General features: G+C 38.5%; 1 protein-coding gene across 1 annotated transcript in view; it reads left to right on the top strand.

The window, feature by feature from the left end:
• The window catches only part of LOC131857300 (uncharacterized), an 84,967-nt gene extending 60,486 nt beyond the window's left edge, over positions 1-24,481 (top strand). The window contains exon 3 of the mRNA XM_059209579.1: positions 24,278-24,481. Within this exon, the coding sequence (XP_059065562.1) occupies positions 24,278-24,481 (204 nt within the window). The remainder of the gene's footprint in view (positions 1-24,277) is intronic.
• Positions 24,482-24,793: the final 312 nt, after the last annotated feature.

The raw sequence follows: 24,793 nt of genomic DNA, 5'->3' as shown, positions 1-24,793 counted from the left end.
TCTATGAAGAGATTTTTTTCTCATAGTTTTTGATAACTCAATGATGAATGAATAGTACCAAACTGGTACTGAGAGGGGGGGGGGTGGTGAATCAGTACAGACAAAATACAGACCTAAACCGGTTTAGCAGCAATTTCTCCAAATGACTGGCAAACAGTGACACCAGTTTGAAATAGAGTGCAACCGATAAAACTCAGAACAACTAAAACAATCATAAACTGGTTACTCACTGAGTTTTCCACTCAACTCAAAACTACACTACCATTTCACCCTTATGCATGAACAGGTAATCTATCATCATATCTTCACAATAGTTAGTTCAACATGTTTTATTGACAGGCATAAAACACAGAACCATCATATGCTTAATAGGCAATAACAAAGCATCACAAGATAAAAGCATCACACATGACACACATATTTTTCACATGGAAACCCAACTGGGAAAAACCACGGTGGGGATGAATACCCACAAGCTTGTTGTTGAACTCTTTGGAAGTCCGCTCTGTTAGAAGCCTTGTCCGGTTAAAGACATTACAAAAGGTTCTATTAGGAACCAATCCTGTTAGAGATCACCCAGTTAAGAGCTGGCTACAATACTTGGTTAAGGGTTAAACCCTATTAAGGGTACCTTGTTAGAGGATTTCAAGAACTCAATAGCTAAAGGATTTCCAGAGCTTTCTAGCTTTCCAGATCTCAATAACTTTGAGTTAACCTGTTAAGAGATTTACAGCAAGCCGGTTAAGGCTACCCTATTAGGGGATTTTCCAACTGTTGAGGTGGTTAGAGATCAATAGGTATTACAATGATCTAGTAACTACACTCAATGCCAATGCAGATCTGCTTAAGCTTCTCTTCACCTTCTGCACTTACACTCTGTAGGTATCACTTCTCTCCTCTGGTCTGGCAAGGATCTCGTATCCCTTCTCTTGGATACTCACACACAGCTTTTGCCAACAATAACAAAAAGAAACACAACATCGACCTTATAGGAAATAGATAGGTTGGTAGCATAAACCCTAAACCCTAAACCTGTTAGGTTAAGCAATTCACACGGTTCAATCCTGACCGTTGAGCATACTGCATTAAATGCAACAGTTCTTGATCCAATCTCAAGACTTCCTCCATCATCCATTTACCACCGATTTCATGGTGGTTGATAATCCATCATGCGTTTTCACCGTTTACAAACTTCGCACATTCCCGAGGTAGATAGGGATAGTCTTCTTCATGGAAGATCCTTCATGCACACAAGGCTAACGTGGCAACACCATCTATTCTTTGTTATACTGATAACTCATCACACAAAGATCACCGATTGAGTCACACAGGCTTGAGGTGCTTCAATCGGAAACCCTGAAGTGGAAACTACCTACCAATCGGTAGTCATACAATGCTTCCATGTGCCGGTTCTCATAACTACATGCTGGTTCACCTTGAACAAATATACCACTTCACTTTGGCATATATACCAGTTCACACATATGTCGATTCTCTCTTCTCATACTGGTACACTTCATATCTCATATTGACATCAATGACAACATACCATATCATTATGTCCTTATACCGGTTCACATAATGCCAACAATCTCCCCCTTTGGCATTGATGGCAATATACAAAGATATCTCTCCACTTAACCAAAGATATCTCTCCGCTTCACATCTTCTCAATTTCTGCAGATATCTTCTCCTCTTTACATCTTCTCCCCCTTTGACAACAATGCCAAAGTGGAGGCACAAGCTTCCCGGTTCCATTATGTTGCTCCCCTTGAGGAGTAGCATCCTTCAACACATCAATCTTGAAGAAAGATTTGACTATGCAATACATGAATGATGTGGAGCATATACCTTTAGTTCACCTCTTGAAGGGGCAGTACCCCTAATTCACCTCTTAAGTGTGTAAATGTAATCTTTGGAAGAGGCTTGGTGAATATGTCTGCTAACTACTCCTTACTGGACACATGCTCTAGTGCAATCTCTTTGTTCTGAACCTTTTTCCTTAAGAAATGATACTTAAGCTCAAAGTGCTTGGTTCTAGAATGTAAAACCTGTGTGGGGGAAAAAGTGACACTAAGCAAACATGCCCTAATCTCACTTTCAATCACACACTTATGGAATACGAAAGAGCCTAGAGGTATCACACAATTGGCTACTTCTTTTTGTGGAAGAGAGATCCACGGGCTACCTATTAGGATTTCTATTCCTTTGTTGCAATTGAAAGATGAAATGATGCAAGTTCAATCCCTAACCCCAAAGTGCAAGTATGAACTAATAACAAGATTGCAGAATTGAACTTAAACAATGGAAAGCTGTAAACACAAGGATAAGACAAGAATGTAAATGCGTACCCGGAGTCAAAATCTGGGTGAAAATGTTCGGGACGGGGGCGCGGGCGCCACTGTCTTGATTCTGCCCCTGAAACTGCTCCGAAAACTGTTGTTTTGCACTTTGGAAAAAGCTGTCAAAAATGCTGAAAATGCTGTCTGTCAGGAGGACCAGGGCGCCCAGCGCCCCTGTCCCAGGGACCAGGGCGCCCAGCGCCCCTGTCCTGGCAGGACCAGGGCGCCCCACGCCCCTGTCCTGGTCTTTTTCTCTGAGATTTGGTGTGTTGTTTGGTCTCCGTCTGCTTCTTCCGGATCTGTAACTTGCGGCATCGTCCGAGTCCCGAAACCTGCACTTATATCTGAAAAGGTGTGGTGGGCGGCTATATAGGGTTTTGCCTTAGTCAAACCCCTGCTTCGGTGATTTCCACCTCCACGAATAGCCAAGTTGTATTGTAAAATGTATTGTGTGTGCAGACCTAGTGTGTGTGCAAGGTCCTAAAATGCAAGAAAGCAAACTAGAGCAACTTAGAAATTAAACCCTAATTGCTTGTAAATGATAATGTAAATGCTCTAAATCAAGATGCAAAGTGATCTAAAGCATGAATAAAGGATATATTGAAGCTTATGCAAAGACATGAAAACAACATGAAATCATACCCAACCCTCAAGGGAGGAGTACAAGCCAATCTTCAGTCGGTAATCTCCTATTGTTCTTCAATGTCTTCAAAGCCCTAAATGTATGAATGAAATTGATGAATGCTTGATGGATGGATGTTGAATGTTATTGAAGTCTTCAAAGATCTGCTCTTTCACTGCATATGAGGTCCTGAAATCAAAAATCGGATCCCTTCAAATGAAGAAAGAGAGCTCTTATATATGAAACCCTAGGTCATAATTTCGACTTTTGGCCGACCTAGAGATTGAATATCCCGCCAATTTCTTGGGGTTAAGCTTTATTTTATGATTGGATCGCGCTCCTAAAATTTTGGGAAAAATGTCCGGGACCATGTTGCACTCCGGGCGCCATGGTCTCGACAACTTTTCACCAAATTTTCAGGACTGCCAGATATGATGATTTTAGAGAGAATCCCAAAGTTACAGGTGATTTCGAGATGTTTTGACCCCCGAAATCAAGCCCCCAAGTTCAAAATAGGACCTAATTAGGGTTTTTGATTAAATGATGTATAGGAAGAATAAAATGAAAGGGGCACACTTTAATGAAAGGGCCCAACTTTATGATGTGGGAGATGATAAAATAGGACCTTAGACCTAATTAATTTAATTAATTAAGTGCTAAAGGGGAAATGCAATGCAAAATGCAAAATGCAAAATGCGCCAAGGCAGGTGCTAAACTAGGTGTGAAATTGTACCACCCTAGCAAGTGCGTACAATTTACGACGCTACATTTAGCCCCCACTTTAGCGGTCATATGAACACTACATGCATATGCAAGCTAAAGTACAGAAAAGTAAACATTATTTGAAAAAGGATATATCCATAAGTCTGTCGAACGAAGCCCCCAGCGGTATCTGCAGTACACAGTTAGGAACCGCACCCTACAAAACACACGTTAGATCACAAAATCACCTAATGCTTACTAAGGAAGGTGATGAAAATTCGAGGGTAGCTATATGCCCCCCCCTGTTTCGGCTTGCTAATTTTAGTGAGTTGAAACAGGGTATCATGTTTACCACTTCAAATTGTTAAAGAAAATTGATGACAAATGCTCACAAGAAGATTTGATATGAGATCAAAAACTGATGGAGAATCATTTGGTAAGAAAGAGGACTAAATCTCAATTCCAACACAACAAAGAGTGTGAGGATTTGAGAGTTCTCTAACACAAGATGAAGGATGTAAATGGAAACAAAATGCAAAGAGAAGAAAAGAAAGGAAAAAAAGCATGAATACACACATTGGTGATCCATGAGAAGAATAGTGAGAGAGAAAACACGGACTTCTCGCCCCTAGATCTTGTCTAGGTGATCCATGTAAGGGAGGAGAGTGAGAAAGTCTAGCCTTATGCCGCTAGTTCCACTCAACCTCGTGCATGTGTGTGTTAGGGAGGTTAGAAGCACCTCATAGGAGTCTATGCCTGAGTATGCTACAACCTGTATATGTATAGTACAAAAGCGTGACATCTCACTCTAAGAGTCTGTGCTCTAGTTCTGAGAATAATCACCTTGCATAAAAGAAAAATGGAGACATCTCGCTCTAAGAGTCTGTGCTCTGGTTCCGAGAATAATCCATTGCTCAAAAAGGTGTAATGTTTATGTCATAAGAAAATTAGAACAAGGATACCTACCTTCATCACAAAAGAAGATACCCCAAAAAATGCAACAATGTCATAGATCCAAGCAAGAGAGTTTTGCACTCTTTAAGCAAGGATAAGATAGTTGAAAAGGGATATCTTGTGGTATGTGTAAAGGAGATCCTTAGAGGAGAAGAGATCTTTGTACAAAAGACACCTATCCCCGAGAGGAATTGTCTTAGACAAATATAACATCTTCTAGAATAAGACAAAGAAGAGAATAAGAATGCAATACTTCCTTCTTTTGCGAGGTGAAAGTGATTCTTAATGAAGGATGACGCTCTTTTTAACCCAATTGGGAGAGTGAATTCATTATGGATGTATTTTACCAAGTGCAAAAGAGGTTGTAGTCAAGGACTTACACCTCTTGTAAGAGAGAATCCTTGAACAAACAACAACAAATGCATACAAGGAATAACATCAAGTAATAAAGTTCACACCATCCACGAAATAGGAAAAAGTGGATCCTTAGATAAAATAAGGAAAGATCATTGCCTCAATGAGAAGGACTTACACAATCTTCTAGGGAGAGATTTGGACATAAGCAAAAGAAGAGATGTATGAAATCACTCTTGTCCCCATAGGAACAAGAGATAACATAGAAAATTAGGCTATTATGTTGCTTCAAAAATATGATTGCACTTGAAATTGTACCATAATGAATGACAATGAGCCCCCAGTAAATGAGCTACCAATGTCACATAATGATGAGCAACATAATAGCCATTAATGTTATTTAAAGACATGATGGATTGAATGAGGTATTTGAATATGACATGCTAAATGCTCAACTATAAGTGAGATCAAAAACATGTGTAAAATGATAAAAATTGAACAAGAAAAGTCACAAGAAATCTTAGGAGAGGGATGAGTGTAATTTATTAGAGCCTTATCCTTGGAGGAAAGGACTTTATGATGAATAGGAAATAAAGATTCATAAGTGGATTTAGAAATTTGAGGGGAGTCATAAAGAGATTTGTTCATCGCCAAGATTTCCTTATGAGGGGAATGAGAGTTGATAGAAGTAGAAGATGATTTAGTTGAAGTGAGATCATCATCACTACTAAATATAGCATTCACACTGAGAGATGGTCTTTTAGATGCTTTAGTGTGTTTGCAGGGATTATAGCCAAGTCCAAAGGCATAATTGTGAAAATTAGTCTCTAGAGGAACTTTTATCCCTTGTTCATGAGCACCACAACCATTTCCATGATACCCATGCTTAGCAAAAATGCGAAAACCACGACCATAACGATCAACCATTTCAGGAAGAGAGGGTGGTTTTTCATAAGACAAAGAATCAAACTCTTCATAATTAGAGGTGTGAGGAGAAGAAGTTTGAGAGGTGGCCACAAAATTATTGCTCATAGGTTCAGGTAAGACTGATTGATCTCTAGTTTCTTCCTTCTTTTTACCTTTAAGATCTCTAGGAGGAACCCTATATTCACCTACAAAGGTGGGATTAAAATCAAGAGATCCCCAATCGTCTTCTGCGAGAACCTTCTCAGGATCAAAAGCCTTTTCATGTGTAGATTCAAGTCGAGAAGAATCTTCTTCAGGAGCTCCAGACTCATCCAAAGAATTTTGATTATCATAGGGTAATGATTTGTTCATAGGTATCTTGTTTAAAGAGTCATCATTAGAAGAGGAAGATTTATAAGAACTCCCTTTGGAAGTAGATGTTTGCAAACAAGCTTGAAAATTAGTATCACCTATCAAGGTATATGTCTTATTGTTATAAATGAATTTAACTTGTCTATGCAATGTAGAGGGGATAGCTTGCATACCGTGAATCCAAGGTCTCCCTAATAATAAGTTGTATGTTAGATTTCCCAACATAACATGGATAGGAGTGGGCAAAGTAACAGGTCCCACTGTGATGGGTAAGGTGATAATACCTAATGAAGACTTAGCCACATTATCAAAGCCTCGAATGGGATGAGAGTCAGGCTCAATGAGAGATGTATCCACATTCATTTTATGCAATAGACTAATGCTACACACATTAAGGCCAGAGCCATTATCTACCAGTGTTCGTCTTATAGCAGTGTCATTTATGATAACCACAATCATCAAGGGATCATATTGTTGTTGAATTTCACTAGTAGGCAACTCATCTTGGGTAAACACAATTTGAGCTTTAGGATTCATCACAGAGTTAACCAAAGATACTATATTACTAGATGTATTAGGTGGAGGAACATTCAAATCTTTCAAGGCATCTTGTAACATTCCATGATGAGGGGAAGAAGTTTGGATCAAATCCCAAAGGGATATCTTAGCAGGAGTAGTTTTAAGTTGTTCTATGAGATCATAGTCCTTACTAAGCATTTGTGAAATACGAGGAGCTTGCGGAAGAATAGGTTGGGAAGGAGGAAGCGAAGTTGGGCTAACTGGAGGAGGATTAGGTTGCCTATTGTTTCTTGTGTTATAGGTATGAGCAACCGCATGATAACTCTCTCTAGTCAGTTGCTTAGCATACTCAAAAGGGCTCTTAGTAGAATAACCTCCTTGCACAGTAATAATAGGTTTCTTAGGAGTGCAAAAAGAATCATTAGCATAACTACCTTGAACCACTAAGATAGGCTTATTTAAAGGTTGAGAATTTTGAGAAGGACAAGCACCTTGGATAGTGAAGAGAGGTTTGTTAGGTGTTCCATTCACATGTATCAAATTAATTGAGGATGGTTTAGGAGAATGAACAAAAGTGTTGAAAGAATTATTGATAGTCTTCTCTTGCACTAAAATCTTATCATGGATCCAATCAATTTTAGGAGAGAGACAAGGGATAGGCATTGATGTTCTAGTAGGAAAAGTAATACTAGGAAAGGCCATATCATCCTTTATCATCAAAGGATCTACATGGGGAATAAACTCTGTAGGAGAAGGATCAACATTACTCTCTAAAGTATCACTTTTGAGAGGGAGATCTTTGAAAGAGATGTTAACCATCTTGCTTTGAACTAAGGTATCCTTATGAGTAGAACCAAGTTGAGGAGAGGGAGAATAATTGAGATTCAAGGAAGGTGAGAAATTATCAAGGGAGAGAGAATAATCTACACCTTCTTCTAATGGTTCATCCCAAATAGTGAAGTTGTTGAAAGGAATGTTTGAAGTATTGTCAATTTCGGGAGAGGAGATAACATTGTTTATTAATTCCTCATCCTTAGAAGGGAGAGCATCAATAGATGTGTTAAACTCATCCTCTTTCCTCAAAATATTTTCAATATGATATTTAGGGGAGAGAGAATTAAGGAAATTGCTTATTATTTCATCTTCTTTCTCTAAGGGATGCTTATGGGTAAGACAAACTTTAGGAGAAGGGTAAGCATTTATCATTAATTCATCATCTGTAGTGAGAATTTTGTTAGAAAAGGAAATGCCATCAATAGGAAATGTAGGGATAATGTCATCTTCTTGCACAAAAGGATCCTCATGAAGGGAGTGTTTTTTAGGAGGAACATGAACATATTTCTCCAAAGATTCATGCTTAGGAAGGAGATCTTTGAAAGAAGTGTTCATAACCTCTTGTTGCACTAACATGCCCCCATTGGAAGGACCGACTTTAGGAGAAAATAATTCAATGGCCATCAATACCTTTTCACTTAGAGAGGCATCATGGAGGGAAGGTGAAGTAACATTAAGGAAGGTGTTTATGATATCATTCTCTTCCTCTAGGATAGCTAAATAGGAAGGGCACATTTTAGGAGAATTATCAAGATCACTCTTAAAGACTTCATCCTTAGAGCATGGGAGAGTCTCAAAGGGATTGGTAGCAACTCTTTTAGGCACTAAAATGTTGTTATAGATGGGAGGAGGTTCTTTAGGAGAAGGAAAAATTGAAACAAGGGAGGCTAACCCACTATCACATCTATGAAATGAATGCATCATGACAACAATTTTCCTCTTTCAAATGATAACACATGAAAAATAGAAGGAAATGTTTAATTTTAACCAATGCAAGCACTTAGAATGTAGATTTAGAAAATGAAATTTACGATTCAAATGAGTTCCTAAATCAGATTTGAAATTATTGATCCCAATTAAGCTATTCACAAGTTCAACTTTGAATTGAAAAATTAGGGTTTTAGCAAAAATTTCCTCTAAATTTTTGAATCTTGCAAGAAATTAAGACTTGTAAATACAAATTTGAATTTCAAATAGCATAAACACTCAAATTTGAAATCATAAATCAGAACTAGAGAAGATTGGAATTCACGTCGGGTTCACCAAAATGTGTGGGGGAAAAAGTGACACTAAGCAAACATGCCCTAATCTCACTTTCAATCACACACTTGTGGAATACGAAAGAGCCTAGAGGTATCACACAATTGGCTACTTCTTTTTGTGGAAGAGAGAGCCACGGTCTACCTATTAGGATTTCTATTCCTTTGTTGCAATTGAAAGATGAAATGATGCAAGTTCAATCCCTAACCCCAAAGTGCAAGTATGAACTAATAACAAGATTGCAGAATTGAACTTAAACAATGGAAAGCTGTAAACACAAGGATAAGACAAGAATGTAAATGCATACCCGGAGTCAAAATCTGGGTGAAAATGTTCGAGACGGGGGTGCGGGCGCCACTGTCTTGATTCTGCCCCTGAAACTGCTCCGAAAACTACTGTTTTGCACTTTGGAAAAAGCTGTCAAAAATGCTGAAAATGCTGTCTGTCAGGAGGACCAGGGCGCCCAGCGCCCCTGTCCTGGTAGGACCAGGGCACCCCACGCCCCTGTCCTGGTCTTTTGCTCTGAGATTTGGTGTGTTGTTTGGTCTCCGTCTGCTTCTTCCAGATCTGTAACTTGCAGCGTCGTCCGAGTCCCGAAACCTGCACTTATATCTGAAAAGGTGTGGTGGGCGGCTATATAGGGTTTTGCCTTAGTCAAACCCCCACTTCGGTGATTTCCACCTCCATGAATAGCCAAGTTGTATTGTAAAATGTATTGTGTGTGCAGACCTAGTGTGTGTGCAAGGTCCTAAAATGCAAGAAAGCAAACTAGAGCAACCTAGAAAGTAAACCCTAATTGCTTGTAAATGATAATGTAAATGCTCTAAATCAAGATGCAAAGTGATCTAAAGCATGAATAAAGGATATATTGAAGCTTATGCAAAGACATGAAAACAACATGAAATCATACCCAACCCTCAAGGGAGGAGTACAAGCCAATCTTCAGTCGGTAATCTCCTATTGTTCTTCAATGTCTTCAAAGCCCTAAATGTATGAATGAAATTGATGAATGCTTGATGGATGGATGTTGAATGTTATTGAAGTCTTCAAAAATTTTCTCTTTCACTGCATATGAGGTCCTGAAATCAAAAATCGGATCCATTCAAATGAAGAAAGAGAGCTCTTATATATGAAACCCTAGGTCGTAATTTCGACTTTTGGCCAACCTAGAGATTGAATATCCCACCAATTTGTTGGGGTTAAGCTTTATTTTATGATTGGATCGCGCTCCTAAAATTTTGGGAAAAATGTCTGGGACCATGTTGCACTCTGGGCGCCATGGTCCCGACAACTTTTCACCAAATTTTCAGGACTCTCGGATATGATGATTTTAGAGAGAATCCCGAAGTTACAGGTGATTTCGAGATGTTTTGACCCTCGAAATCAAGCCCCCAAGTTCAAAATAGGACCTAATTAGGGTTTTTGATTAAATGATGTATAGGAAGAATAAAATGAAAGGGGCACACTTTAATGAAAGGGCCCAACTTTATGATGTGGGAGATGATAAAATAGGACCTTAGACCTAATTAATTTAATTAATTAAGTGCTAAAGGGGAAATGCAATGCAAAATGCAAAATGCGCCAAGGCGGGTGCTAAACTAGGTGTGAAATTGTACCACCCTAGCAAGTGCGTACAATTTACGACGCTACAAAACTAGATTCTTGGAGATATTAATTGCACTAGTATTGTCACAAAATATACTTACCGGTTCCGATACAGGAACTTTGAAGTCTTTCAATACAAGCTTCATCCAAATTGTCTGAGTGCAGTTCATGAAAGCTGCAACATACTTCGCTTCCGCTGTAGACTGAGAGATACAACTCTTCTTTTTACTCATCCATGAGACCAGTCTACCACCAAGGAAGAATGCACCACCGATTGTGCTCTTCCGGTCATCTACATTACCAGCCCAATCAGCATCTGTGAACACTTTCAAGTTGAAGTCCTTGCTATATGGATACCACAATCCATAGTCAACAGTTCCCTTTAGATACCTAAGAATCCACTTGACTACAACCAAGTGGGATTCTCTTGGACTTTTCTGGAACCTTGCAGTAATGCCAACTGCATGTGCAATATTCGGTCTTCTATACACTACATAATGCAACTTACCAATCATTGATCGGTATTCCTTCTCATCAACCAATGTAGAGTCATCCTCTTTGGATAGTTTACAACTGGTCACCATCGGTGTACCAACCGGTTTGCTATCTTTCATGCCAAAGGTCTTCAACACCTCTTTGACATATTTGGACTGAGTGATAAAGATTCCATCCTTCATCTGTTGGATCTGTAGTCCAATGAAGAACTTAATCTCCCCTATGAGTGACATCTCAAACTCTTTCTTCATCTCATCAGCAAACTCATGACTCATCTTGTCATCACCACCAAAGATAATGTCATCAACAAATACCTCACAGATCAGGATCTGATCTCCTTCAGACTTCAAGTAGATATTGCTATCGTCACTTGTTCTCTCAAATTCAATCTTCACAAGATGGGAATGTAAGCGCTCATACCATGCCCTAGGTGCTTGCTTTATGCCATATAAGGCTTTATGTAGCCTACATACCATGTCACTATCTTCAGATAGGGCAAACCCATCTGGTTACTCAATATACACCTCCTCTTCAAGTACACCATTTAGGAATGCAAATTTTACATCTATTTGATATACTTTGAAGCCTTTAAAAGCTGCATATGCAAGAAGCATACAAACTCCTTCCAATCTGGCTACAGGAGCAAAGGTTTCTCCATAGTCTTCTCCTTCTTCTTGAGTATATCCTTTGCACACCAATCTGGCTTTGTTTCTAATCACTGTGCCATCCTCAGTTAGCTTGTTTCTGAACACCCATTTGGTGCCAATGACTTGTTTATGCTCTGGTTTGGGTACCAAGGACCATGTACCATTTTTCTCTATCTGGTCAAGTTCCTCTTCCATTGCCTTGACCCAGTCTTCATCTTTATGAGCCTCTTTGAATGATTTAGGCTCAAATTCAGAGATCATACATGAGTTTTCTCTGATCTTTCTTCTTGTAAGGATTCTTGTATCCTTATCTCCTATGATCTGCTTAGGATCATGATTCAGCTTGACATACCGAGGAATAGTCTTGATTGGTTCTTCTTGCTTTTCCTCTTCATCCCCATCTTCATCAGTATCAACTTTCATTAGTTCAGGAACACTGTTACTGGTACTTGGTTGACTGACAACCAGTTCCCAGAAGGTTGCAACCGATTCATTTACAACTTGCTCACTGCCGGTTTCCTCAGTTTTCTCAAAGGATTCATCAACTCTTACATTGATACTTTCCATAATTCTCTGAGTCCTATTGTTGTAACACTTGAGGGCTTTACTCTTGGTGGAATATCCTAGGAATATTCCCTCATCACATTTAGTTTCAAATTTGCCCTGATGTTCACTCCTCTTAATGTAACATTTGCTACCAAATACCCTAAAGTAGCTAGCCACGGGTGTCTTACCGGTCCAATACTCATACGGAGTTTTGTCCTTACCTTTCTTGATGAGTACTCGGTTCATTGTGTAGACTGCAGTGCTCACCGCTTCTCTCCAAAAGGTGTGAGCTACCTTTCCTTGAATCAACATGGTTCTAGCTACTTCAACCACAGTCCAATTATTCCTCTCTGCTAGGCCATTCTGTTGTGGAGTTTGGGGGGCAGACATTTATCTCTTGATGCCAAATTCTTCACAATACTTGTTGAATTCACCAGAAGTGAATTCCCCTCCTTGATCAGTTCTTAGGCACTTGATCCTTTTACCGCTTTCCTTCTCAACTAATGCTCTAAAAGCTTTAAACTTTACAAAGGCTTCAAACTTGTCTTTCAAGAATGTGACCCACATCATTCTTGAGCAGTCATCAGTGAGAATCATGAAGTACCTATCACCCTGCACACTCCTAGTTTTCATAGGACCACACAAATCACTATGCACAAGATCAAGCAAGTTGTGAGGAGTGAAAGATTTACCTTTAAAGGTTGAGGAAGACATTTTCCCCAATTGACATTCTCTGCACAAGGTATTATCCGGTTTGCTTAGCATCGGCAACCCTCTAATTGCCTTGATCTTACTCACTTTTACAATGTTGTCAAACTTTACATGGCAGAGTCTCCTATGCCATATCCAGCTATCATCAAATTTAGCCATAAGACATGTACTTATATTTGCATTTAGATGAAATAGGTTACCTTTGGTCTGCATGCCTGTGGCCACCAATTCACCATCTTTTCCTTTGATTCTGCAAACTCCATTCTTGAATTCCTGAGTGAGGCCACTGTCATTTAGCTGGGCAACAATCAGAAGGTTGTGTCTAAGACCATCAACCTAGTACACATTGTCAGCACTACTCTTTCCATTCAAAGAGATGGACCCTCTGCCTTTGACCTTGCATGGTGCATCATTATCAAAGCGAACCACACCACCATCATACTCTTCCAAGGATAGAAACTTGCTCCGGTCACCAGTCATATGGTGAGAACAACCACTATCAATGATCCACTCATTGGAATTATCAAACCGAGAGACAAGAGCCTTCTTGTCTGACACTTCTTCTTTGACAGCAACAAATACAATATCTTCATTTTCTTCATCCTCCGATTCTTCATCTGTGACACCTTCATCAACTGCCACAAAACAGTTTCTCCGGTTTCCTCTTTTGAATTTCCTGAACCTTTCCGGTTCGTCCTTGTTATTGCCATTAGGAAAATTTATAGCAATATGTCCTATCCAGTTACAAGAAAAGCATTTCAAATTTAGCTTACCTTTGTATTTACCAGTTCCTATAGGAAGCTTCCTGGCAAGGAGAGCTTCAAATGCCATCAAAATCTTCTCATCATCCATTTCTTTGCTCTGTCTTGGTTCACCACTGGTGCTAGCTTCTTTTCCTTTTCTGGATGGACTAGCAAAAACTTTAAAAGCTGATTCAGTCTTTTGAATACTGCCATCAAAACTATTTAGCTCATAGGCTGTCAACTTTTCTATGATGGAGTCCAAGGATACCTTAGTCTTGTCAATTGATCTCAGCTCCTGAATAGCAACAACCCTTATTGCATAGACCGATAATAGGGATCTCAGGTTTTTGCTTACCACAGTGGAATCTTCTATTTTACCACCTGCACTCTTGATATCTCCAACAACGGTTTTGATTCTTATTCCATACTGTTGAATGTTCTCACCTTCAACCATGCACATATCTTCAAACTTCCCTCTCAGACTTTCTTCTTTAGCCTGTTTTACATGTTCATCACCGCCATAGATATTTTCAAGAGCATCCCATACCTCTTTGGGATTTACCTTGTCCTGAACATCAATAAACTCAATGTCAGACAGACTACTAATAAGGGCTTCCATGACTTGCCCATTTTCTTGTATCTCTCCTTTTGGTCATCGGTGAGAGAATCGGTAGGGGCAACATAGGGATTCTCAACATAGCTCCAGTGTTGAGCACCCATGCTTCTGATGTATATCTTCATTCTGTCTTTCCATATACTGAAATTTTCCTTGTTAAACTTTGGACCTTCCCTCTTCATCATTTGACTGGGATCTTTACCTCAAGCGGTTAAGCTTATAACACAAAGGACCTGGAGGATGCTTTGATACCAATTGATAACTCAATGATGAACGAATAGTACCAAACTGGTACTAAGAGGTGGGGGGGGGTTGAATTAGTATAGACAAAATGCAGACCTAAACTGGTTCAACAACAATTTCTCCAAATGATTGGCAAACAATGACACCGGTTTGAAACAAAGTGCAACTAGTAAAACTCAGAACAACTAAAACAATCATAAACCGGTTACTCACTAAATTTTCCACTCAACTCAAAACTACACTACCATTTCACCCTTATGCATGAACAGGTAATCTATCATCATATCTTCACAATAGCTAGTTCAACATGTTTTATTGACAGGCATAAAACATAGAACCATCATATGCTTAGCAGGCAATAACAAAGCATCACAAGATAAAAGCATCACACATGACACACATATTTTTCACATGGAAACCCAACTGGGAAAAACCATGGTGGGGATGAATATCCACAAGCTTGTTGTTGAACTCTTTGGAAGTCCGCTCTGTTAGAAGCCTTGTCCGGTTAAAGACATTACAAAAGGTTCTGCTAGGAACCGATCCTGTTAGAGATCACCCGGTTAAGGGATGGCTACAATACTCGGTTAAGGGTTAAACCCTGTTAAGGGTACCTTGTTAGAGGATTTCAAGAACTCAATAGCTAAAGGATTTCCAGAGCTTTCTAGCTTTCCAGATCTCAATAACTTTGAGTTACCCTGTTAAGGGATTTACAGCAAGCCGGTTAAGACTACCCTGTTAGGGGATTTTCCAACTGTTGATAGAGATCAACAGGTATTACAATGATCTAGTAACAACACTCAATGCCAATGTAGATCCACTTAAGCTCCTCTTCACCTTCTGCACTTACACTCTGCAGGTATCACTTCTCTCCTCTGGTCTGGCAAGGATCTCTTATCCCTTCTCTTGGAAACTCACACACAGCTTTTGCCAACAACAACAGAAAGAAACACAACATCAACCTTATAGGAAACAGACAGGTCGGTAGCATAAACCCTAAACCCTAAACCTGTTAGGTTAAGCAATTCACATGGTTCAATCCCGACCATTGAGCATACTGCATTAAATGCAACAGTTCTTGATCCAATCTCAAGACTTCCTCCATCATCCATTTACCACCAATTTCATGGCAGTTGATAATCCATCACGCATTTTCACCGTTTATAAACTTCGCACATTCCTGAGGTAGATAGGGATAGTCTTCTTCATGCAAGATCCTTCACGCGCACAAGGCTGACGTGGAAACACCATCTATTCTTTGTTATACTACTAACTTATCACACAAAGATCACCGATTGAGTCACACGGGCTTGAGGCGCTTCAACCAGAAACCTTGAAGTGGAAACTACCTACCAACTGGTAGTCATACAATTCTTCCATGTGCCAGTTCCCATAACTACATGCTGGTTCACCTTGATGTGCCAGTTCGCCTTGAACAAATATACTACTTCACTTTGGCATATATACTGGTTCACACACATGTCGATTCTCTCTTCTCATACCGATACACTTCATATCTCATATTGACATCAATGACAGCAAGTGGGTTTTCTCTGGTTACCTTTTAGGTGGAGACCCCTATTGAGGAGGAGGTCACTTGTGCAGAGATTTTTAGTGGAGTTCGAGATTATGAAGATTGGTGACTCTGACATTAAGGTATGACATTTCCTTGTTTAGGTTGATGTCTTAGTGTGTGGATACCTGTAGCTTGGGGGTTCCAGGCTTGGTATGGGTGTACTTGATAGTGTTGCAGTGGTTTCTTTGGACTCCTATTAGTGTTTGGGGCATTTCCTTTAGTGTTCTTGGGAGTTGCATCACTGTGAATGCCTTTTGTGGTATGTTGGGCTGCGATGGGGGTTTGTCCTGCATGGAACTTGTTGGGTCCTATGGATGACTCTTGGTGTTTGTTGAATGGGATCTTCTTCCTTAAGTGCTTTATTCATTGTATTTTTGATGATGGTGCCTATTCCAGATTCAAGAGTTAGGAGTTATGCTTTTTGGAATCATATAGTGGTGGTTACTACCAACACCATTGGTTTGCATTTTGTCTTCTTGACAAGACTATCCATTCTAGTTTGTAGAGAGAGTAGTCTTGTTATCTCCGGTGGCCTATGGCTTTTTGTTGATTTTCAAGGGCTAGCTCTGGCCTATGTTAGTTTTTGGTTATGGATTGGAATTAGTTTCAGGGTTGTGCTCACCTTTGAGGCTACTTTGGAGTTTGATTTTTCCCCTATTGTGGTGGGGTGTGTTTTGTTCGCCATGATGAGAGGTTGGCTTCATCGATTTCCTTCTTCTTCTTTCACAGATCCTATGGAGGTAGATGCATCCCCTATAGAGGTGGTGATTGGCTACATGAAAGAGGTTGATGTTTTTTCATGGTGGTCTTCTCTTATTTGTGGTAGTTTAGCTTTTAAATAGACTCGCGGTTGGCTCTCTAGTTAGACGGTCTTCTCCTTTTTTTCTCCTATTGAGGTAGGCTTCTTTTCAGTTAGGTGAAAAGGGATTTTTCCAAAGGTGGTTTGACTTCTTGTTGGGGGGTAACCATTTTTATCTTCTCATTAACTTAAGGAGCCTGACATCCCCCTTGTAAGGTTGCCCCACTCTATGAGTTGTCTTTTTATTGTTCTTTGCAAGGAGTTTTTTAATTTTGTGCTAATTTTGGCCTTGTTGGCCTTGGCGCTGTATGTTTTTGTGGCCTCTTTCCTTCTGCATCCATTGGGTTGATGTTGTTTACAGCCATTTGGACCTGTGTGTTGTGAGGGCTTGTGGCCTCTTCTATTCTTTGGGGTGAGCACCCTTGTTTTGTTCCTTATGTAAAGGGTTAGTGTTGGCAATTGACACTCATTCGGTGATTTCTGGTGGTTTTCGATGACTATTTTTTGGTTTAGGGTTGTCTTTGATGGCAAATCTTCATGGAGATCCCATCCGGCAGTCGTGATTTTTCTTATCTGTAAGTAGGTATTAATCAGTAGCGTGTTAACCAGTATTTTAGGAGGATTAGAGCATTTTTGGGTCCAGATGATTTTCAATGATTGTGGTACATTGAATCATGTTTATGCTGATTGGGTCCACTCAGATACATCATTTTATTATCATTTTGGTGATCCGCATTTATCCTTTTGAATCCGGTCAAGTTGACATGTGAATACACATTACATCTTCAAGTCGACATGGTGAATGACCTATTTTGTAGGTGTCGGTAAATAAAATTGGTGTGGGTGATCCTTTTGGTGGATGTTGCAAATTTTGAGAGCAAGAGGTGATCGAGAATTGGTTTTAGCGCAGTTCCACGTGTGCACTCTTGATCTGGTAGCTAAGTAAGACAATGTAAAGGATAAAAAAGAGCAAAAAAAAGAAGGTGATCCAGTCAGTTAATTTGTGCTCAACTAGAACTCGTCCAAGCATAGTAGATGCTAATTTAGAGTTCATACATTATAATTAATCATTGTAATCATCTTATAAGTCACTGAGACTTCCTTGAAGGTTGTAGCCTTCTGAGCAACTATATTTGAGTAGTGAGCCTGAATGCATGTGCATTCCCCATTTTGTAATATTGTTTTTCTATTGGCCATAGTGAAATAATATTGCGAGTTCAAATCCCACCATGGTTTTTCCCATTTGGGTTTCCACGTAAAAATTCTAGTGTTATGATCTTGTGGTTGTTTGTTATTTATTTTTGCATTTCAGTTTTAAGTATTTGCTTTCGGTGGTTAAACATTAAGTTTGTAAATTTCAAAACCGGTGGATCACTGATTCACCCCCCCTCTCAGTGATCATTGATTCCAATAATTGGTATTAGAGCCTAGCTCCTCTAAGGAAGCTTAACCACTTGAGGGAGATCCAAGAGATTGATTCAATGGATTTCGGTTTTTAGAGACAACTCATTGTGGCGTTTGAGGATCTTGATGCAACTAGAAATTAGATTTGTACCTTGAAGAAGAACCTGAATGTTGTTGATGAATTCATTAGTGAGTTGAAGGATCAAGCAAGTGTTTGTAGATGGAAGATGAAGGAATTAATGGACAAGTTGAAGGAGAAAGAAGATCAAATCATGGAGTTCTAGGACAAAACTGATGAAGTTAACAAGCTTGAGAGAGAGAATGTTGTTTGAAGAATGAGATGCAATCCATTGTGATGAGGCTAACTAAGGAGATTGAGGACTGAAAGAAGAATGAGGAAAATCTGACACAATCACTGAAGGAAAGAGATGATGAATACTTCAGTCTTACCTATGAGAATGATCAGTTGAAGCTTGAGTTGACACAATCAAGGAATAATGGTCAAGAACTGGAAAGACAAATTGCTACCTTGAGGGATGAACTTGCCACTGCTAATGAATACAAAGACAAATTCAAAGCTAGTTCAGCAAGGCTTGATAAATGCTGGAAAGTCAGAGACAGGGAAAGGACATGCGAGGTCTAGAATTTGAGAAGGGTGAATCCTCCGAATCTAGAAAAGGAAATGCAAAACTTGATCAGAAGAAGAGCAATAATCCTCCGGTAAGACAACCTAATGCTCATAAATTCAATGGTAGATGCTTTACTTGTAATAAATTTGGTCATATAGTGAATCAGTGTAGAAGTAGGATGAATAATGGAATGAACAACATGAATAATGTTCCTACCTTTACTGCTCAATGTTTCATATGCAATAATTTTGGTCACAAGTCAAATATGTGTAGAGCAATAATGAATAACTTTAAAAACAAGAGATGTTATGCTTGTGGAATGTTTGGACACATCTCTAATCAGTGCAGGACAAGACCAAATTAGATGAACTTTAGACCTATGTAGAATAATGTTGTTTGCAGAGCATGCAACAAAACCGGTCACATTGCAAAGTACTGCAAAAGAAAGAACAGTGTTATGGTAGATAAGAACAAATCAGATGAAAATAGAAAGGTGAAAGTAGAAGAAATCAAGGAGAAGCATGAGAAGATGTGGGTAAGAAGGGATGAATCTAGAGTTGACAACAGGTCTGCACCCAAATCCGGTGCAGAATCCTCATCTGACAACTAGAGCTTTATGCCTTAGGGCGAGCTTTTCATGCAGATTCTAAGAACCCCCTCTTCGGTGGTCTACAATCGATTTTGGAAGGTTGCAGAAGGACCGAGTCACATGTATTGATGATATCTATAAATTTATGATGAATCTAGTGCTTTGGTATGCAATTTCATGAAAATTATGGTAACCGGTTGTTGCATTTATTATAGTGCAAAATTAGGTTTTCGAAGGAATAAAGTGCATTTTGAAGTCTTATTTGTCACAATGTGATCAAGCGAATATAGAAGAGAAGAGAGAAAATCTATTTGGCAATTTCAACAACAATTTCAGCGACTTCAAGGCTAATCTTAGTGCTCGGTTGTGAAACAATGTACTTATCTATTCCAACTTTCAGTTTCTAGCAAACCATAGGATTTGAAATTGCTTCAGTTTCTGGTATTGCAACTCCTTTGGTAGTTGAGATCAAGGATAGGGCTCATCCAGTCTTCAAGAAATATCCATTTAAATCAGTTGAGGATGATCTAGAAGGTGCATTCTCATCGGTGCCCTATGATGTGCTACACAACGAAGATATTAGGGCATACATTCATTGTGACCTTGAAGAGATGGGAAATGCAGATATGTTGGATTTATACAACAAGCATTTGGCCGACGGTTTTGGAAATCTCAAACCCGAGTATAAGGAGTTGTAGGATAAGGGTTTCTCAAAGTTCACGCATTTTTTAATGTTTGATGAGGTAGAATGGATCCGCTACATCCTTAGTCATGTGCATGATGGGTTTATATGGCTTGACAGTGTTGGAATTCGACATAATTGATACAAATGAGGTTATGCAGTTTAAGTTGGATGACTGCACCGGTAAAAGGATAGAAGTCTATTTGTGATGAAGAGATTGAGATTCTATGAATAGATGACATGATCAATTATTTGTGTTGTCATTGCTGGCCATTGATGTGAAATGATGTTTTTATTTTGTCATCTAAGTGATTTGGTTTACCAAAAGATAGGGTTTATTGGCAGAGAGCTAAAGTCTATGAAATAGGACATTAACCGATAAAGCAGAGTTGTTTTGATTGGATCGTTTGATTGACGATGATTGGTGATTTGCGGTTTGGATGGTGAACTTGTATCATGGAAAGATATATGTGACTGGAACTGGAACTTGTGATGATTACCAGAAAGTGTGTTTCAAATTTATGATGATGTTTTGCTAAGGTTTTAGTATGGTTTAAGGACCGGTGATGAAATCCTCAAACCGGTAATGATTTTTGTTATGACGGTAATCAACAGTGAGTATACATCAAGTTGGTAACATGACACAACCTGTGTGAAAGATTTGACAGTTGTTTTGGCGCGATTCAAGGAATATTTTCTTGGGAATCAACGAAATACTTAGTAGAGTGTTTTGTGGATACAAATCGGATTTCCGTGATAGGTTATGATCAACCAATAATTGATATTGCATTGTAATTTTTTGTAATGATCTGTATAACGATCTATGATGATCTCTTATGATCTAATTGTAAATTCATGATGTAATTAGGTTTTGTGGCCGACCTAGTTGAGATGGCTATTTAGGATGACACAGTTGATGTTCATTGTGTCTGTGCTCTTAGAGAATGTGTTAAGCTGTCCAAGTGAAGGAAATTTGCCTAGGAGTTGAAGAGTGTTGTGTATAACTAGATCTGATCAAGCAAGCGGAGAAGTGCAAGTAACATATCATTCTTTCATTATTGTTCCCTAACATTTGCAGCAGTGTTAATCCCTTGATCGGGTAGGTTCTAACATGCCTTAAACATTTAAGTCCCCTAACAGGGCAACTCTCAAAAGAGTACTAAATCCTATCATGAGATTGATCCTAATAGATCATCAAGCTCCTAACCGGTCTGCAAGGCAAATCCCCTAACCGGGTGACTCCTAATAGTGTCTACTCCTAATAGGGCATATTGTAAGCTCCTACCAGGATGTACTTCAAAAGAGTACAAATGTTTGTGGGTGCCAACTCCAACCGTGGTTTATCCCTATTTGGGTTTTCATGTCAAAAAATTATGGTGTTCATGTGTGGAATGTTTTTCATGTGATGTTCTTGTTTATATTTCATTTCATGCATTATTTTTGAGACACCGGTTATGATGTTTTATCAGAAGTTTATCAGAGATTACCGATACTGATAAGAAGTTGTTTTAGAAAGTTTTTGAACTGATTGATAAGTTTAATGAGTTGGTAAATGATCAAGTTATATGATTTCTTTGGTAGTGAAAGTTTTGATAAATGATTTGGCAAATCTGATAAAGAGGTTATTAGATCTAATTACAAAAGTTGAGATATTTTAGATCTAAGATAAGTTTGTTTTTTGAGCTAAAGTTTGAATTGGTCTTAATATTGATTCACGCCCCCTCTCAGTATTAATCGGATCCTCATAGGATTAATAATTGGTATCAGTGCTTTGGTCCTCTGTGTGTAGAAAGCATAATCGCTTGAGGAAAATATTTTTGAGGAATTCAAGATGATGAAGAAAGAGGGTCACAAGTTCAACAAGGATAATTACAAGATCTAGAAAGACAGAATGAAGATCTACATCAAAGGTCTTGGTGCATAATATTGGAAGCAAGTTGAAACAACATATGTTGCTCCTACCACTACTCCCTTGACACCAGATGAACTTGGAGAACAACAAGATAACATGCAAGCCCTAGAAGCTATTGTAAGTACTTTATCTGATTCAGAATATATTGATGTTCAAGGATTGGAAACTGCAGGTGAGGTTTGGGAAAAGCTAGAGATAATTTATGGAGGATATGAGCATGTTCAAAGAGCCAAAGAAGAAAGCTTGAGAGGAAATTTTGATGACATGAGAATGCTTGAAGGAGAGAATATTGGACAGTATGGTCAGAGAATCAAAGAAGTTGTTGGCAACATTAAGGGTGTTGGAGGCAAAATAGAAGATGATACAATAGTAAGTAAAATGCTCATAACTCTTCAACCTCAATATGCTATTAGAGTATAGACAATCCAAGAACTTAGATCTATTTCAAAGGATAAGGTAATTGTTGACTCATTGATTGGTAAGCTTACAACTTTTGAATTAAATAGTTTTGACAATAGTGTGACAAAATCTAGTGAATTTGCCTTTAAAGCTTTAGTTACCGGTTCATCTGCTAGAAAGGGAAAAGACATATGTCAAAATCATGAGTGTGGGAAAAGTTGTGGAAGCAATTGGGGAAATGAAGACAATGAAGATCAAGTGATGGAACTTGAGGCATTGTTAGCAAAGAGATTTCCAAGAGGCATAGGTAAGTATAAAGGAAAGCTACCTTTGAAGTGTTTCTCTTGTAGTAAAATTGGACATATTACTGCTAACTGCCCTAACATTGATAAGAAAGAAAAGTTTAGAAGATTCAAAGGAAAGGGCAAGAAACATTGTTATGTTGCAGTAGATGAAGGTGTGACCAATGGGGAGTCGAAAGAAGAAGATGACAATGAAAAAATTGTGTTTATAGCCGTGAAGGAGGAACTATCTGATGAAAAGGCACTACTATCTCATATGGAGAATAGAGATAAATGGATTATAGATAGTGGTTGCTCAGACAACATGACCGAAGATAAAAGTAAGTTCATAACCCTTAATGAATTTGATGGAGGTGATGTTAGAATTGGAAATAACTCTCCCTGCATGGTGAAAGGTAAAGGTTCTATCTCACTAAATGGGAAGTGTAATGTTGATGATGTATTTTGGGTTGATGGTCTTAAGCATAATATTTTAAGTATTGGTCAAATCAATGATAAAGGTTATTTTCTTGAATTTAAGAGTGGAGTCTGCAAAATACTTGGAGGTAATGGTGAACCGATTGCTACCGGGAAGCAAACTAGAGGTAACTTATTCCATTTGAATAGTAATATTAATAATTGTCTAGTTGCAAGAATGGAAGACAGTTGGTTATGGCATAAAAGATGTTGTCATGTTAATTTTGATAACTTGGTTGAGATAAGAAAGTCAAGTATTGTAAGAGGATTACCCCAACTTGTCAAACCGAATAGTGTGATATGCAAATATTGTCAAATCGGAAAGATGACCTCTATTTCTTTCAAGAGTAAGAATGGTATTTCTGAGAATGTTTTAGATTTGGTACATACTGATCATTGTGGCCCTATGAGAACAAAGAGTTATTATGGTGATAGGTATCTCATGATCTTCATCGATGACCATTCTAAGATGATGTGGGTGACATTTTTAAGAGAGAAATCATAAGCATTTAATAAATTTAAATCATTTAAAGCTATGGTTGAGAAGGAAACCAGTAAGAGTCTGAAGTGTTTAAGATCAGACTAGGGAGGTTTCATGGAGTCTAACAACAATATTTAGATATTGATGAATTTGTTAAGTATTGTGATGAACAGGGTATAAAGAGACAAATGTCAGCATCGAGGACACCACAATAGAATGACATAGAAGAAAGCATGAATAGAACAATAGTTGAAGCTACAAGAACCATGTTATTATAGGGTAATGTATCCAAAATGTTTTGGAGAGAAGCAGTCAGTACTGCTATATACACTCTTAACCAGATACTGGTAAAAAGAGGTAATAATAAGACACCCTATGAGCTATGGTATGGAAAAACTCCTTGTGTTAGTTATTTTAAAATCTTTAGAAGTCAATGTTTTATTAAGAGAGATAACTACACTGAGAAGTTTGATGCAAAATCTGATGAGGGAATTTTTCTTGGTTACTATTCTAAGAGTAAAGCATATAAATATTACAATAAGAGAACTAATAATATTATTGAAAATGCTAAGTAAAGGTTAATGATCTATCTGATAAGTTTGAACGTACAAGCAGATTTGAACCTAAAAATGATGATAATGAGGAAAAGTTTGTGATCATTGAACTGGAAGCAAAGAATAATACAAAATCGGCAAATGCAGAACTAGGTTCTCAACCGATAAGTGATGACAGTGAGGAAGAAGATGAAGAACCTGATGAAGAAGATAAAGAACCGACATAGACAATACCTATATATGTCAGATTGAATCATTCACAAGAATATATAATTGGTGATAAGAATGCATGTGTACAAATCGGGAGAAAGATCAGAGAGAACTCATGTTTGATATCTACAATTGAACCCAAGACAGTTAAGGAAGCACTAAAGGATGATGATTGGGTGAAGGAAATGAATGAAGAATTAGATCAAATTGAGAAGAATCATACATGGTCACTTGTTCCTAGACCGGAGGATAAGAATGTGATTGGAATAAAATGGGCCTTTAGGAATAAACTGGTTGAAGAAGGAAGGATTGTAAGAAACAAGGCAAAG

The sequence above is a fragment of the Cryptomeria japonica genome, chromosome 1, assembly GCF_030272615.1.
Source record: "Cryptomeria japonica chromosome 1, Sugi_1.0, whole genome shotgun sequence".
NCBI lineage: Eukaryota > Viridiplantae > Streptophyta > Pinopsida > Cupressales > Cupressaceae > Cryptomeria > Cryptomeria japonica.
Note: the sequence above shows the minus strand (reverse complement) of the source record. Positions and strands in the feature narration are given on the sequence as shown.